General features: G+C 35.7%; 1 protein-coding gene across 5 annotated transcripts in view; it reads left to right on the forward strand.

Annotated features, from left to right (window-relative positions):
• The window catches only part of PPP3CA (protein phosphatase 3 catalytic subunit alpha), a 335211-nt gene that overhangs the window by 156883 nt on the left and 164710 nt on the right, over nucleotides 1–13618 (forward strand). For all 5 annotated transcript variants that reach the window (XM_055296907.2, XM_055296904.2, XM_055296905.2 and 2 more), the window contains exon 2: nucleotides 1862–2062. In XM_055296907.2, coding sequence (XP_055152882.1) covers nucleotides 1954–2062 — 109 coding nt within the window. In that variant the 5' untranslated portion in view covers nucleotides 1862–1953. The remainder of the gene's footprint in view (nucleotides 1–1861; nucleotides 2063–13618) is intronic.

Consider the following 13618-nt stretch of genomic DNA (forward strand, 5'->3'; position numbering starts at 1 on the left):
TTTATTTTATTATTTACTATTCTTTGGCATTATACATTTTGTCTTTTGTTTTTGTATTTATCTATTGTATTATAAGCTACTCAAAATAACTTTTGGAAAATAAAAGGAGTATTTGTGAGAAATAAATATCTCTCAGTATTAGAATTTCAATTCTAAGAAGTGATTTATTAATCATTTTTACTTAGTACTATCGAGTACTTTCTGGGAAGTAATGTAGTTTATTCGTTACAGGTATTCTGGCATCAGACTGCTGGAGTTTAAACTCACTGAGTTATACACATAAATCACTAGATAATTATCTTGGGCAAGGTGCTTAATATTTTTGAGCCTCAGGTTTCTCCTGCACAGTAATGTTATGGGGGCTAAATAAGTTTATATATAAACACATGTATGTATGCCTTACTCATCTTACAGTTTTATTGTTGTTTCTGATTTTATTACCTAAACGATGCCTGGCATAAAATAAATACTCTATAAATATTAGCTACTACTGTTACTATTTACTCTAGTTAGTATAACAATCCTCAGATAGATGTAATCCTCCCTTCACAGGTGAGGTAACTGGAGCCAAAGAAGGTTATTTAACTTGCTCGAGGTCATAAGCTGGTGACTGTGCAGAGTGCAAGGTTCGCACCCAGGTTTGTCTGACCACAAAAGCCTCCTGCTCAGCCACCGAATCTGCCAAGACTGCTTCAATATGACAGCATAGTGAAATAGATGTGGCTGGATTGTCCAGAAAATCATGCTTGCATCCATCTGTACAGGTTCATTTCCCAGTTTTTCTTTTCTCTTAGTTATAATTTCACTCAGGATTACAAATCTATGCCATTAGATTACACAAAATTTTTTAGCATAGGTCTCCTGTAAGTCTTGCTTCTTTGAGATACTTTTAGTATCTGGCGGGGATGAGTTGTCCAGTGAATGAACCATCATCTGAAACAGAGAAATAATGAGTTTTTAAATGGCTTATTGGCCATTTGTTGCAAACTTAACCTTTGTGGTACCATCTCTGACCATAGACCTTTGGATGCAGGGCAAGCTAGAGGAGTTTAGTGAATGTCCTCTGGCGGAATGAGTGAATGAATGTACTCACAAATGTAGAGGAAAGCATTAGTTACAAGAGAGCTTCTTGCTGTTAAGAAGATGCAGGTGAGTGGAAGAAAGAATGATTGCTTCCAAGCCTGAGCAATAATTGGACTTTGTCATTGTGTCATTTTTAAAAATACCTGTGTTTCATCCCTGACATCCTGACCTTTCACTTTTAAGGAGGTCCCTTCAGTGAGAGCATACACACTCACCTGCAAATCCTGATTTCCTTATCAGTAGTCAGTGCACTTTTGCCTTTTTGCTTTCAGATTCCTACTGTTTTCTTATACAGTGAGTAGATTAGTTATCTCAGATGTGACTCTAGTTAGAGCAGCAAATCTGGTTGGGTGGACCTTTTCCAACTCCTCTAATCCCAGTAGAGGAGCCTGTTTTCTAGTGGAGACCCATCTTTGCACAAATTGGTTATGGTTGGATGTATAGGAACTATTTTCTTTCACAGAGTTGATATTGTTGAACTGAAAACTGCTTTTCATTCCTTTACTTTTTAACTTAATCAGGATATTATAGATGCAAGAGATAGTACTGGATGAACAAGAACTATCAGTTTTGTTTAAGCAGTCACATTATATCTAGAATCAAAAGAAGGATGCAGTTCTTAATTTTTGATAGATAGCCCTTGATCATATTTTAATTCAGCCACCCTAAAAATAGTATCTTAGTTGGTTTGTGATGAGGATGGATATTTGGTGGTTATTATTGAATTGTTTGTTGTTGAGTTTTGGCTAATGTAATAATTAGACCTTTTTTCTTCCAGCTGTTCCATTTCCTCCAAGTCACCGGCTTACAGCAAAAGAAGTGTTTGATAATGATGGAAAACCTCGTGTGGATATCTTAAAGGCACATCTTATGAAGGAGGGAAGGCTGGAAGAGAGTGTTGCATTGAGAATAATAACAGAGGGTGCATCAATTCTTCGACAGGAAAAAAATTTGCTGGATATTGATGCGCCAGTCACAGGTAAGTCCTGAGGAGGGAGACTGCCCACTTGCATACATATTTTGTTGTTTATAGCATGAAATCAAAAGTCCTAGTTACCAGTGAGTCTTCAAATACCTTACTCATCATAATCTTTTACTGTTGAATCTATATATTAGAGGAGTAAGTATATTATACATATATACACATATTTTCATGTGTTAAATATCTGTAAGATTGCAATGCTCTAAAAAGTGGAATGCAACTTAGAGATGATGATGATTTCTGAAGTGATACTTTAAGAAGTGATATTATTTGTAAGTAGAAATACTAAATGGCACACAGGATATTCATTGGGAAAGATTAGACAAAGTATCCCGAGACTTCTACAATGGTTGAGAAAGGGTATAAGTTAAAACGGTGGTTTTCAAAGTGTGATCCCCAGACTGATAGCGTCATCATCATCACCATTTGAAACTTGTTAAAATATGCATTCTCAGGCCCCACTCCAGCCTACTGAATCACATTACCTGGGGTGAGACCCAACAATCTGTGTCTTATCCAGCCCTCGGTGTGATTCTGATGCACATTAAAGTTTGAGAAGCACTAAACTTTCGGAAGAAGGACACATTTTTTTTCTCTTTTGCCCATAGCGTTTTGTCCCTACAAAATATCTTTTTTCTTTTTTTTTTTTTTTTTTTTTTTTTTGAGATGAAGTTTCACTCTTGTCACCAGGCTGGAGAGCAATGATGCGATCTTGGCTCACTGCAACCTCCACCTCCTGGGTTCAAGCAGTTCTCCTGCCTCCGCCTCCCAAGTAGCTGGGATTATAGGTGCCATCATGCCTGGCTAATTTTTCTATATTTGTAGAGATGGTGTTTCACCGCATTGGCCAGGCTGGTCTTGAACTCCTAACCTCAGGTGATCTGCCTGCCTCAGCCTCCCAAAGTGCTGGGATTACAGGCATAAGCCACCACTCCCAGCCATTATTTTTTTTTTTTTCATGTTTTGGTTTTGTTACTTCTTATGGTCAGATACATATTTTGTGTAAGTATGCTTCTCTTAGACCATAAAAATTAAATATTGTCAAAAAAATTTTGTATGGGCTGGACTCAGTGGCTTACTCTTATAATCCCAGCACTTTGGGAGGCCGAGGTGGGTGGATTACTTGAGGTCAGGAGTTCGAGACCAGCCTGGCCAACATAGTAAAATTCCATCTCTACTAAAAATACAAAAATTAGCTGGGTGTGCTGGTGGGCACTTCTAATCCCAGCTACTCTGATGGCTGAGGCAGGAGAATCTCTTGAACCTGGAAGGCAGAGGTTGCAGTGAGCTGAGATTGTGCCACTGCACTCCAGCCTGGGTGACAGAGTGAGACTCCGTCTCAAAAAAAGAAAAAAAAAATTGTATAGTATACAGCTTCTAATACCAGAGACTTTGGATCTACTCTTTATGGAGTTTGCTTAATTTGCAGGTTTTCATTTTTGAAGAAGCTAAAAATATTTTCCTCTTAAATATTATTCTGATTTAGACATAGAATAGTGTTCTTTTTGATATAAAGGGGGTATCTAAAAGCATTTCATATATACTAGTGATTGCTAATTTCTTTTAAAATTATTGGTCTTCAAATGAATATTTGAATTTGACTGTTAAGAAAGAAGCTCTTTTGAGTGTCAGACTACACCTTTCTTTATCAAAATATCTTGAATGATTCCCATTCTAGAGAGATAGACATTATTTACATTTTATTTTTGTCTGGCAGTGCTATTTTTTCTTATTTGTAATTCAGAAATATTAACTATGTTTAGGGTCAGGTAGAGGAGGAATTGGCTCAAGGAGCATTAACCCAATTTTGGAACAGTGGTGAGTAAGTCAAGCCAGAGACTTACTCTGTAAGTTACTGACTGATAACTTCTTTTGTGGAATTCAGAATTAAGTGTAGTAGATATGTAAACTCTCAAAAGAAGTGATCAATATTTTATAATTAAAAAGCCACTACCATATTTTCCTCTAGTCCTTCCCTCCTACTTTTTATTAATAAAAATGTTTCACTCTCAGATGTTTAGAGAAGAGTTGTACTAACATTTGCCATGGTTTGCCCCCATTTAAGAAAAACTGAGGAATTAATATCCTAGTTATTGGAAATCTAGATATTCCTTCATTCCTTTAGCATTTCTTTAAAGTTAAAATGAACAAAGACTTTCTCTTCAAGTGTTCATAAGGCAATGAAAGGTTTGGGTTCATTTAGGATTTTTTTCCCCTGAAAATTCATTATGTTTTATTTTGGAGAAGTCAGAAGGACCAGGAAGCTGCCTAGTCCTCTGACTCCCTGCATCTGTCCGTCTGGAGAGGGAGTAAAGGAGTGTGGACTTGCCCTCACAAAGCAGATTTAGTGTGTGGATTTAGATAGGTGAGCAAACCATCTTCGTAGGAGTAGAGATGAAGTTTATCCAAACAAGGGAGCCATGAGGTCAGTTCTGTTATTTTTTTCTCAGCTAACATTGCTGACTAGACTGGTAGCTGTTTCAGATTTTTTATTTGAAGACTATTTCTGTGTTGCAGACATTTTATAAAGAAAAGTATTTTTCCTCTTTGACTTTTTTTTTCCAAAAAATGTAGTTGAACTTATCTTTGTGTTCTTGCAAACACACAAATGGAACGTTGAAAAACTGTGGCTCCAAATCAGTGAGGCAACACATTTTGGTAATCCAATTTAATGAAATGTTTATTATACATTTACCTGGTACAGGTGGTATATATCATATACATGTGAATAAGACCTGGTCTTTGCCCTCCAAGGGCTCAGAATATAACAGGAAAAAATGGAAACAGATACCTAACCAAGCGTAAGTACATTAAATTGTTGACTAAATTAAAGGATATAACCTAGGTGTATTCAAGCAAATTAGGAAGTATCCAAGTGGCTATAGCTAATTTAAAACCAAAATGTGTTCCCATCTTCTAAATGACTATTTCCTTGACAGTGCTCATTGATTATTACATTTCATCTTTGAGTAAAAGAAACTGTTAAGTAGCTGGGGTCCTACCTGTTGTGAATATGCATTGAAAACTTATTCAAAGTCATGGCTATGGATGGTAAAACATATGAGACATAGAATATCCAAGGTCTAGGTAAGGGAGTCAGACACATAAAGAGATAATTACTATAAGTTTTTTAAGAACTGTAATGGAGGTACCTAAAAACTGGTGTGAGAGCTCAGCAAAAGGAATGCAGAAAGCCAAGAAAGTATTGACAGATTACATGATATTTGAATTGTATCATGTATGATAAGTAAAACTGTATGATGTGAAAAAGATGGGGAAGGATGATGTGAGCAGAGATAACAGCACATGGAAGCCACTGGTATTTTTTGTAAAGTGGCTATTCGTGTTCTTTGAGGTTTGCTGTGAGAAGGCGGGGTTTCAGAAGGGTATGCGAGGTGGGGTGGAGATGGGAGGGTGAGACTGAGGCTGGAAGGCCAGGGTTAAATATTAATCTCTATAGCCAGCACTTACTCTGATACCATTCTATGGGGAATGGGGGTTGAGGGGATCTTTGAGCAGGAGAGTTACATAATCATGTTTGTGGCTGGAATAGTGTCCTGGATGAGATGAGTAGGAAGAGGTGGGGAGGAATTCTTAAGAGGGGGGTGATTAGGAAACTTTCATACTTGTTCAAGGGAGCCATGGCAGGGTAGGGGGATTTAATCCTATTTTGATTACAAGACCTTTTATAAAATGAGTGTTCAAGTTGATTTTAAAACATCTGATTAGTTTGTATTTAAAACGTTAATATCTCTTAAAGTCTTCTTGAAAACAGTAAGATGATTTGTGCAGGGATCCAATTTACATTTCTCCCTGAAGTTCTCATATTTTCCTGTTTTCCCTTTCACTTAGCAGAGAACATTCCACTCATTTGTAATGCAAAAGCAGACCGGGAGCTTAGGTTTTTGAATAGAATGATTTAGAACTCATGTTCTGCTCTCTGGGCAGAGGGGATAGGCCAGCATCAGCTGGGCAAACTGCTAATCTCTCTGGTTTGTCTGTTTCCTGCAGTGGGGGATTCGTCCCTGGGGCAGCAAAGGATTCCCTCAGTGCCTGGGCCTGCCATTTAGCATGTCAGGCAGTTGCCAGGAGAACCCTCTGGCTTTGTTCCTGGATGTGAGAGTGGACTGGTGGCCAAGTTTAAGGTCATGGCAGTCCTTCCCTTACAGCAGCTGACGTCAATTAGGAGAATTCCCCTTGCCTGCACTCTGAGGAGAGTTAAGCAGGGATAGGAATCTGGTGTCTTCTGGGACCTAAAAGATCAGTGTTTATTCTCCTCATAGTGTCATTTGTCACTGCAAAGCAATGTGGCCTTAGTTTATATAGAGATAAAAAATATTTCGTCTGGGGCATTTTGCCCACTTGTGATTTTAGTGCCCAAATCTTTAGGGCCTGTCCTGCAGCCAGAGACCTATTTTGGTACCCGGCCCACTGCTGGCAAGTCAGCACTTTTCAGTCCCAGCCTGTGGCAGCCACACATCATTTTGATGTCCACATACTCCTTAATTTCAGCCCTTGGTTAAAAAAGTGATTATATTATAAAAGGTGACTGCATGAGAGCCAAAGTCCTTTGATCTGTTCACCTCTGGTCTTGCCAGGTTGTTCTTGGAAACCCTTTTCACAAATGTGAAAAGGGAGACTCACAGGTGGAGTCAGTGTTTCCAAACTTGACCATAGATCAGAATCACCTGTAGGGCTTCACAAACTACAGATTGCTGAGTTCTGCCTCCAGAGTTTCTGATTTAGTAGGTCTGGAGTAGGGCCTGAGAATTTGAGTATCTGGGTTCCCAGATAATGATGATGCTCTTGATCTGGGACCACACTGTGGGATTCATTGGTTTAAGAACATAGACTGAAGTCTCATAGCGGGTAAGCTGAAGACCTTGCTTTAAACAGGCATTTATCTACATATCCTATGCTTAGCTATTATACTACACTGTTCTACTTCTGCATTGTAGGGTTAAAGTCTTGGGCTTTCGATCCCGTGACTAGAATGTTTTCCTGCTTATTACTGAAGAAAACATACAAAGAATACTGATGCGAAGGGTCCTCAAGAAGTAGAAGAAATAAATTATTTTGACTGTTGATTATAATTTATTATATTTTAAATAAAAGTGTGTTTCTATAATACAAGCAGGCAGGATGAAACAGAATGCTTGGCATATTTGGGACATAGAGTTTATGTATGTAGTTTTTCCCAGAAAAAAACATTTGTAATTCTTTTCTTTACAATCTCTTGGGGAGTTTACTATAGAAAGTTGCTACTAGGACAGTGTATCAAACAAAAAATGTAAGCCAGGGGCTCAAAATCAGGTATCAGTGAGCTGAGTGGTAATGAATACAGTATTCTATTAAGAATAGCTGAACCATAAAAAAAAGTAATACTCTATTAACATCAATAAACATGTAGCGCTATCTATGGGAAACATTTGACAGTCATTACAATTACGTCATAGTTACATGAACAACTATTTTACTTTAAGACACAGTATACGTATCCCTTTTAACATCCCTTTATGTTCTCATGAATTGGTACTTTTCACAAATAATGACATATTTAAGCACCTTTGATAGGGCAATGCCTGTTGTTTTCACAGAAAGGTAAACATCCCCAAAATTATTATTCTTAAAATTTGAAAACAATCACTGGCAGTAATAATGCTCTAATTCTTTTGGAGAAGGCTAAAATATATTAAAATCAATTCTATCATGGCTTTAAGAGAAGTGGTGTTTCAGGTAATACTGAAATGCCTCCAGATAAGGAAGGAATATTTTCTTAGGTACCTTAAGGAAAAAATTGTAGATGTTTTCCTTGGTCTACCCAGGTAATACTCATGTTTTCAATCTCATCTATGTTATACTCATTTTTATACTCATGTTTCCAATCTTACCCAAATTCCAACTTCTCATTCAAGTGTTCCTAATAATTTCAGACTTCATTGATTTTATTCTCTTTCTGAGTCAGTGACATGTATGGACCATAATGAACAGTCTGAAATACCAGTCACTGACTGGTTCTGATCCATGACAAAGTTTTCACTGATCCAGAGTGAAAATTTTATTTTCATTTTAGCAAAAATGCTTTCTTTTTGTGTACGACACTATGGTGACAGTAGATCATAATTTTTTATAGTTTTTGGGGGGATAAACTGAGTTGTTTTTGTTTTAAAGCTAACATTTGTTAGGTTCTTGTGGGTTTTTTTTTTTTTTTTTTTTGCTGCTCACTATCATAAACACTGTACTTTTTAACTCTTAGTGTTCACACAACCCTGTGAAAAAAGTACTGTTATCAGTTCCATTCTACAAATGAGGGAACTAAAGCTCAGTGAAATTGTCCATCTTACTATGGTTACCCAGCTAGAAAGTGCCAGAATTGGGATTAAATCCCAAGCAGTTCAACTATGTCTATTTCTGTTTTATTTGGGGGTGGAGGTTAATTTTACAGGTTTATGAAATCATTAAACCTGGAAGTAACCATATGTAACATGACATTAACTTTATTGTCCTGAATAATATTTTTGTTTCATACTGTTATCCTACTAAATGTTGAACATCTGAGGACATAAACATGCATTATGGTTTTGTGGATATTATTCTATTTAAAAATAATTTTAGTATAACTGCACGGCTGATTTGTACGTAGTAAATTACGATAATAATATAATGGAAATATACGAAAACCTCTAGAGTGTGTGTTTATATATGTGTGTGTTTCTTTGTGTTAGTGTAACCATTTACATAGCAGTTATCTTTTTAGTCTGTCCTGTTTACCGAGTTTGTTGACTTTATTGATTTTTGTCTTCTTAGTGGAGTGTTTTGGACACAGATACATGAGATACTTGACGAATTCACAAGTCTGTCTGGAAGTTGTTTCTTACAGAAGAATCTGGTTTAGTGGATTTATAAAAGAAAAAGAATATAAATTTTTCATGCAGCTAGTTTACTATTTTGTAAAGTTACTGTGTTGGTATATGAAGTGTAATATTATTAAAAATATAAACTAAATGTTTTTAGGTCCACACCTTGCTAATGGAAAATATATTACCTGAGAAGAGGCCTTCAGGCAGTTCAGTCCTGGCTTTGTGTTGGACCTGGAGGTCAGATAGCTTATTCTTCTCCTGTATTTTGTCTGCCTTGCCAGCAGCATCATTGAGCATTGCCTTATGAAGTAACATGAAAGTCTGTGGAATGGTTTGATACCTAAGTCAGTCTGTTGAGGAGGTAGGGAAAAGCCTTCAAAAGAGCCCAATGTTCTTTTCCTCATATTAAACCCTAAAAGATTTACGTAGCAAACTATATACGTATATGTAAATCCATATCTAAAAGAGATAACAAACTCTTAAGAAGTTTCATTTTTAGATTGCTTTCATCATATGAAAATAATATTTATAGCAAAATGTATTTTGAAAAAGTAGGATTATACTGATTATACAATGATAGAAAAAAAATCTTATCCATGAGATAATCAAGTGTTTTTCAGAAATTTTTATCAAACAACATTGTATTTTAATATGAAGAGTAGTAGGAAGAAAAATTTTAGATAGAAATAAGGGAAGCCTCAAATGATTAACCAAGTTTTCTTTTGCTCTTATGGGTCCATTTGTAATGACTTATTTATCTTCATATAAATAGATGTCAAGATCACCATTTTATTTCACTGCCTTTCTTTTCAGATTCATATACTTTTGTCATATTCAAGATAGTATTATTGTTAGTTTTCTCTGGATTTTATGATTTGTGTCAGACATTTTAATATGAAAAGGTATACTTGGAATTAACGAACCTGATTCCCAGAAATGCAGTTATTAACTTCTCACGATCTCTGAATGTGCTATCTAATTTAAGATGCCATCTGGTTGTATGCATTTGATACACCTAGTTCTTTTAATTGCTCTCAGAATCATACATCCTATATTGCTTATGAGTAATATTTTTGAAATGACCTGCAGACATTTGTTTTCATTTCAAACAAAAGATCGTTTGTGTTTCCCTTTCTGTTTTCTCCAAGTAATATGCATGTTTGCTTTGGTCTTTGTTAATAAGCATAATCTGATTCTTTCTTACAACGCATTATAATCAGGCTGCAAGTTTCAGAACTCAGCTTTGCTCACAGACATTTGTAGATATTCATTATCCTCTTTAAAATCCTAGTTACATATTTTTCATTTAATTTTAAAAGGTAAAGTTTGAGTGGATATTTGGATACCATGTGGCGAATAAGAGATTCTCAGATAATCAAGCATGAAACAGAAATTATTCATTTGAAATTCTCTTTCTTATGTTTTAAACATTAAAGGCCAACTCCTTCAAAGGTGGACCTTAGCTTAATCTCAACTACTGCTTTGCCTTCTTCATGAGATAAGCTGGTAATATTTATTAAATATATATCAAAGGTAGGTGAAAGCTAGACATTAAATTGCCTGCATTATTGATATAAAATATCCATTCCACTTGAGACTCTGAATGGAGGAAATGTTAAAAGTACATGAGATGATTTTAGCCCCTTAGAAGATAATTTGTGGCTGGTTAGCCTAGTTTATTAAGGACGTGGTGGCAATGAGCCATCTTACAGACTTTTTTCCTCCTCTGTAGCCTGTTTAGAATTCTCAGTTTATTTTCAAACTTCTGGTTCAGCCAGTTTATCTTAAAAAAAAAAAAAAAAATGACAGAAATAAGAAGAGGTGATAATAGGAAGTGTGATTTAATCTCTGCTGTGCAGGTCACCTGAGGTGTTATCACCTAATGACAGTGCAGCAGTAACTTTATTTTCTCCGTATCCAGCATGGTGTCCACATTAAAATCGTGAATCTCTAAATTAGCATTTTGTGTCTGCCATTTTCTACCTTTGTACCACTCAGCAGGACATTCACCTCTTTAAATCTCAGCTTTCTATCTGTTCAGTGGTGTTAGTGTCATGCCTGTCACTCAGATAGAGTGAAATGCTGCAACCACAGCACAGGTATGCCCAGTGAGTAGTAAATTTTTGTTGTTATTGCTATAACTGTTACTATTGTGACCGGTATTGTTGTTACGTATCTGTTATATCAACTGTTGATTCTAGTGTATGGTTTTTGGTGATTAGAAGTATAGACACCTTGTAAAAACTCCATTAATTTGGATAATATAGCTTGCAGTTCCCCTTTTGTGGATGTAAGTAAAGACTGAGAGGGCTGTGCTGTGACAGAGTGTGCAGATAGTTCCTCCTAACCACAGCTGTTCCCTACTTACCTTTTCTAAATTCCAAATGAGTTTTAATTCAAAAGAAAATAAATTTTGTTTTCATGAACATATTTTGCGCTATCAGTATATCAATTAGAAAGAAGAAAATGAAAAATTAAAAATGGGAAATATGAGCTATTATATATGAGAAAACTAGAAGTAAATAGTCAAATATATGCAAGGGTGGGCTTTGCTAAAGAGTCCCATGTCAAAGTAATAATTTCTTTATATTTGATGATTGAGAATCATTTGGATGTAAATACATTTTCATTTCATGTTTGGGTAATTGACTTTTTAACCGTCCATGGAACCACCAACAAAGTGTACATAATTTGGATTTTTCATTTCCCAAATAATATGCAAGTTTAGATTGCTTTCTGACATTTAAATCAGAAAAATGTTGCAGGGATTTTCAGTGAGTTTTTCTCCCTCTCATTGGCAACCCTAAACTATTTGGGGATATTTTGTTCTATACCTCTTTGTCAAAGCTTTCTAGGGTTTCTAGAAAGCTCAGGCTGTCTTTATAACAATTTCTTAGTATGTTTCAACATGTTAATAAGAAAACACTAGGCAAATATCATTTCAGTTGGGGAAATGAAGAAATTGTAAGTTAAAGGATCATGTGTCAAAACAATATAATATTGATTGGCCTCAAATATGCCTTTATTCTTTTGTACACTATAAAGAAATTTAAACCATTTTTAGATAGGAGCTAATATTTCAGATTCTGTTTTAAGCAATGAATGAACTCAACAGTAACTCTGGGAGATAGGTGTTCTTTGGATATCCATGTAATAGATGAGAAAATTGAGACATAGGCTTACAGAGCTTGCCCAGGGTCATAGACATAGGCTGTCCACAGCCTGGAGTTCTTGGTTCTAAGGCCATGACCCTTCCATTAAAATATTACTCAAGGCCAGGCAGTCTGGTTCCAGAGCCCAGTGTCTTATGAGGCAGGGAAGGTGGCCATAAACTATTGATTAAAATATTCTTGAATAGGAATTTCTCCTAATATTCTCCACTAATGCTTTGAAACAGGTTTCTAATTGACACCCATGTTTATAAGCATCAAATTATTCCCTCAACATCATGCAACCTGTAAAGAAGGCACGCTACAGCTAGTGAAGTTAGTGAGGTGAAGTAAAAATTAGAATGTTTGAAGAGCTAGTTAATATTTTTAAAGTGAATACATAGTTTTTATTTTCTTTTGTCTTTCCCCACATGACCATGTTTCAAAAGTTTAGCTTTAGAAATTGCTTTCAAGTACTGTGTTAGAGATATTGGAATCATTTTAAAACAATCTTGAAATCCTTCTAATGCCCCTCAATGAAATTCAGATAATTTACATAAGACCTCAGTTCCTGTTGGTCCTCCAGTGAAGGATGAACCCCAGAATTATTTTCTTCTTCCTTCCACCTCTTTCTTCAAAATTCTCATCAAATAGTATTTATTGTATAACACATAAAAATAACAAAATATTATTACCTCACAAATCTTGTCTGAAATTTTACTTTTTTTCTAGTTAGAAGAATTTTGGCATGCAAGTGCTAAATTATTTTATATATTTGGGCTATCTAAGAAGACAATTTAAACAACTTACTTTAGCATAGGACCAAATAAAATTTCATGATGGCATTTGACTACCATTTAAAAAGACATTTTGGACCTCCCTTTTGGCTTAACTAAGGCATATAGCTTGCAATTTTTTGCCCCCTGCTCCTTCTTGCATTTCTGTGGGACTGCCGCAGCTCCCCCAGTGACTGATTCCTGCCTGATGCTGCAGTAAGCCTCACCCTGGAATAAAGCACCTAGGTTAGCCCTTCCCTTCTAACTCCAAGTGCTAAAGAATGGTAATTAGCATTCTTTGGACCTTTACTACATGCCTAACAATATACTAAAGGTTTTATATGCTCTGTTGAGCAATCTTGTGAGGTGTAGGTACTGTTGTTATTCCCAGAGTTAGAGAAGGAGATCTGTCTAGTAGATACATAGTGTGAGCTACATGTATAATTTTAAATTTTCTAAGAGGCACTTACAAATTTTAAAAGAAACAGGTGAAATTGTTTTTAATAATGTATTTCATAACTTCAGCTTTCCAAAATATTTTCATTTCAACATGTAATCAATATAAAATTGATAATAACACATTTTGCCCTCTTTTTTTTACTAAGTCTTTTAATTCTGATGTTTATTTTATACTTAAGACACATTTCAGTCTAACTGTATTTCATGTGCTCAATTGCCACTTGTGGCTGGTAGCTACCATATTAGCACAGTTATAGATAAAGAAGCTGAAGCTTGGCAAGTAACTTATGATAAGAGCCTTAGTAAATG

The sequence above is a fragment of the Symphalangus syndactylus genome, chromosome 10 (genome assembly GCF_028878055.3).
Source record: "Symphalangus syndactylus isolate Jambi chromosome 10, NHGRI_mSymSyn1-v2.1_pri, whole genome shotgun sequence".
Lineage (NCBI taxonomy): Eukaryota > Metazoa > Chordata > Mammalia > Primates > Hylobatidae > Symphalangus > Symphalangus syndactylus.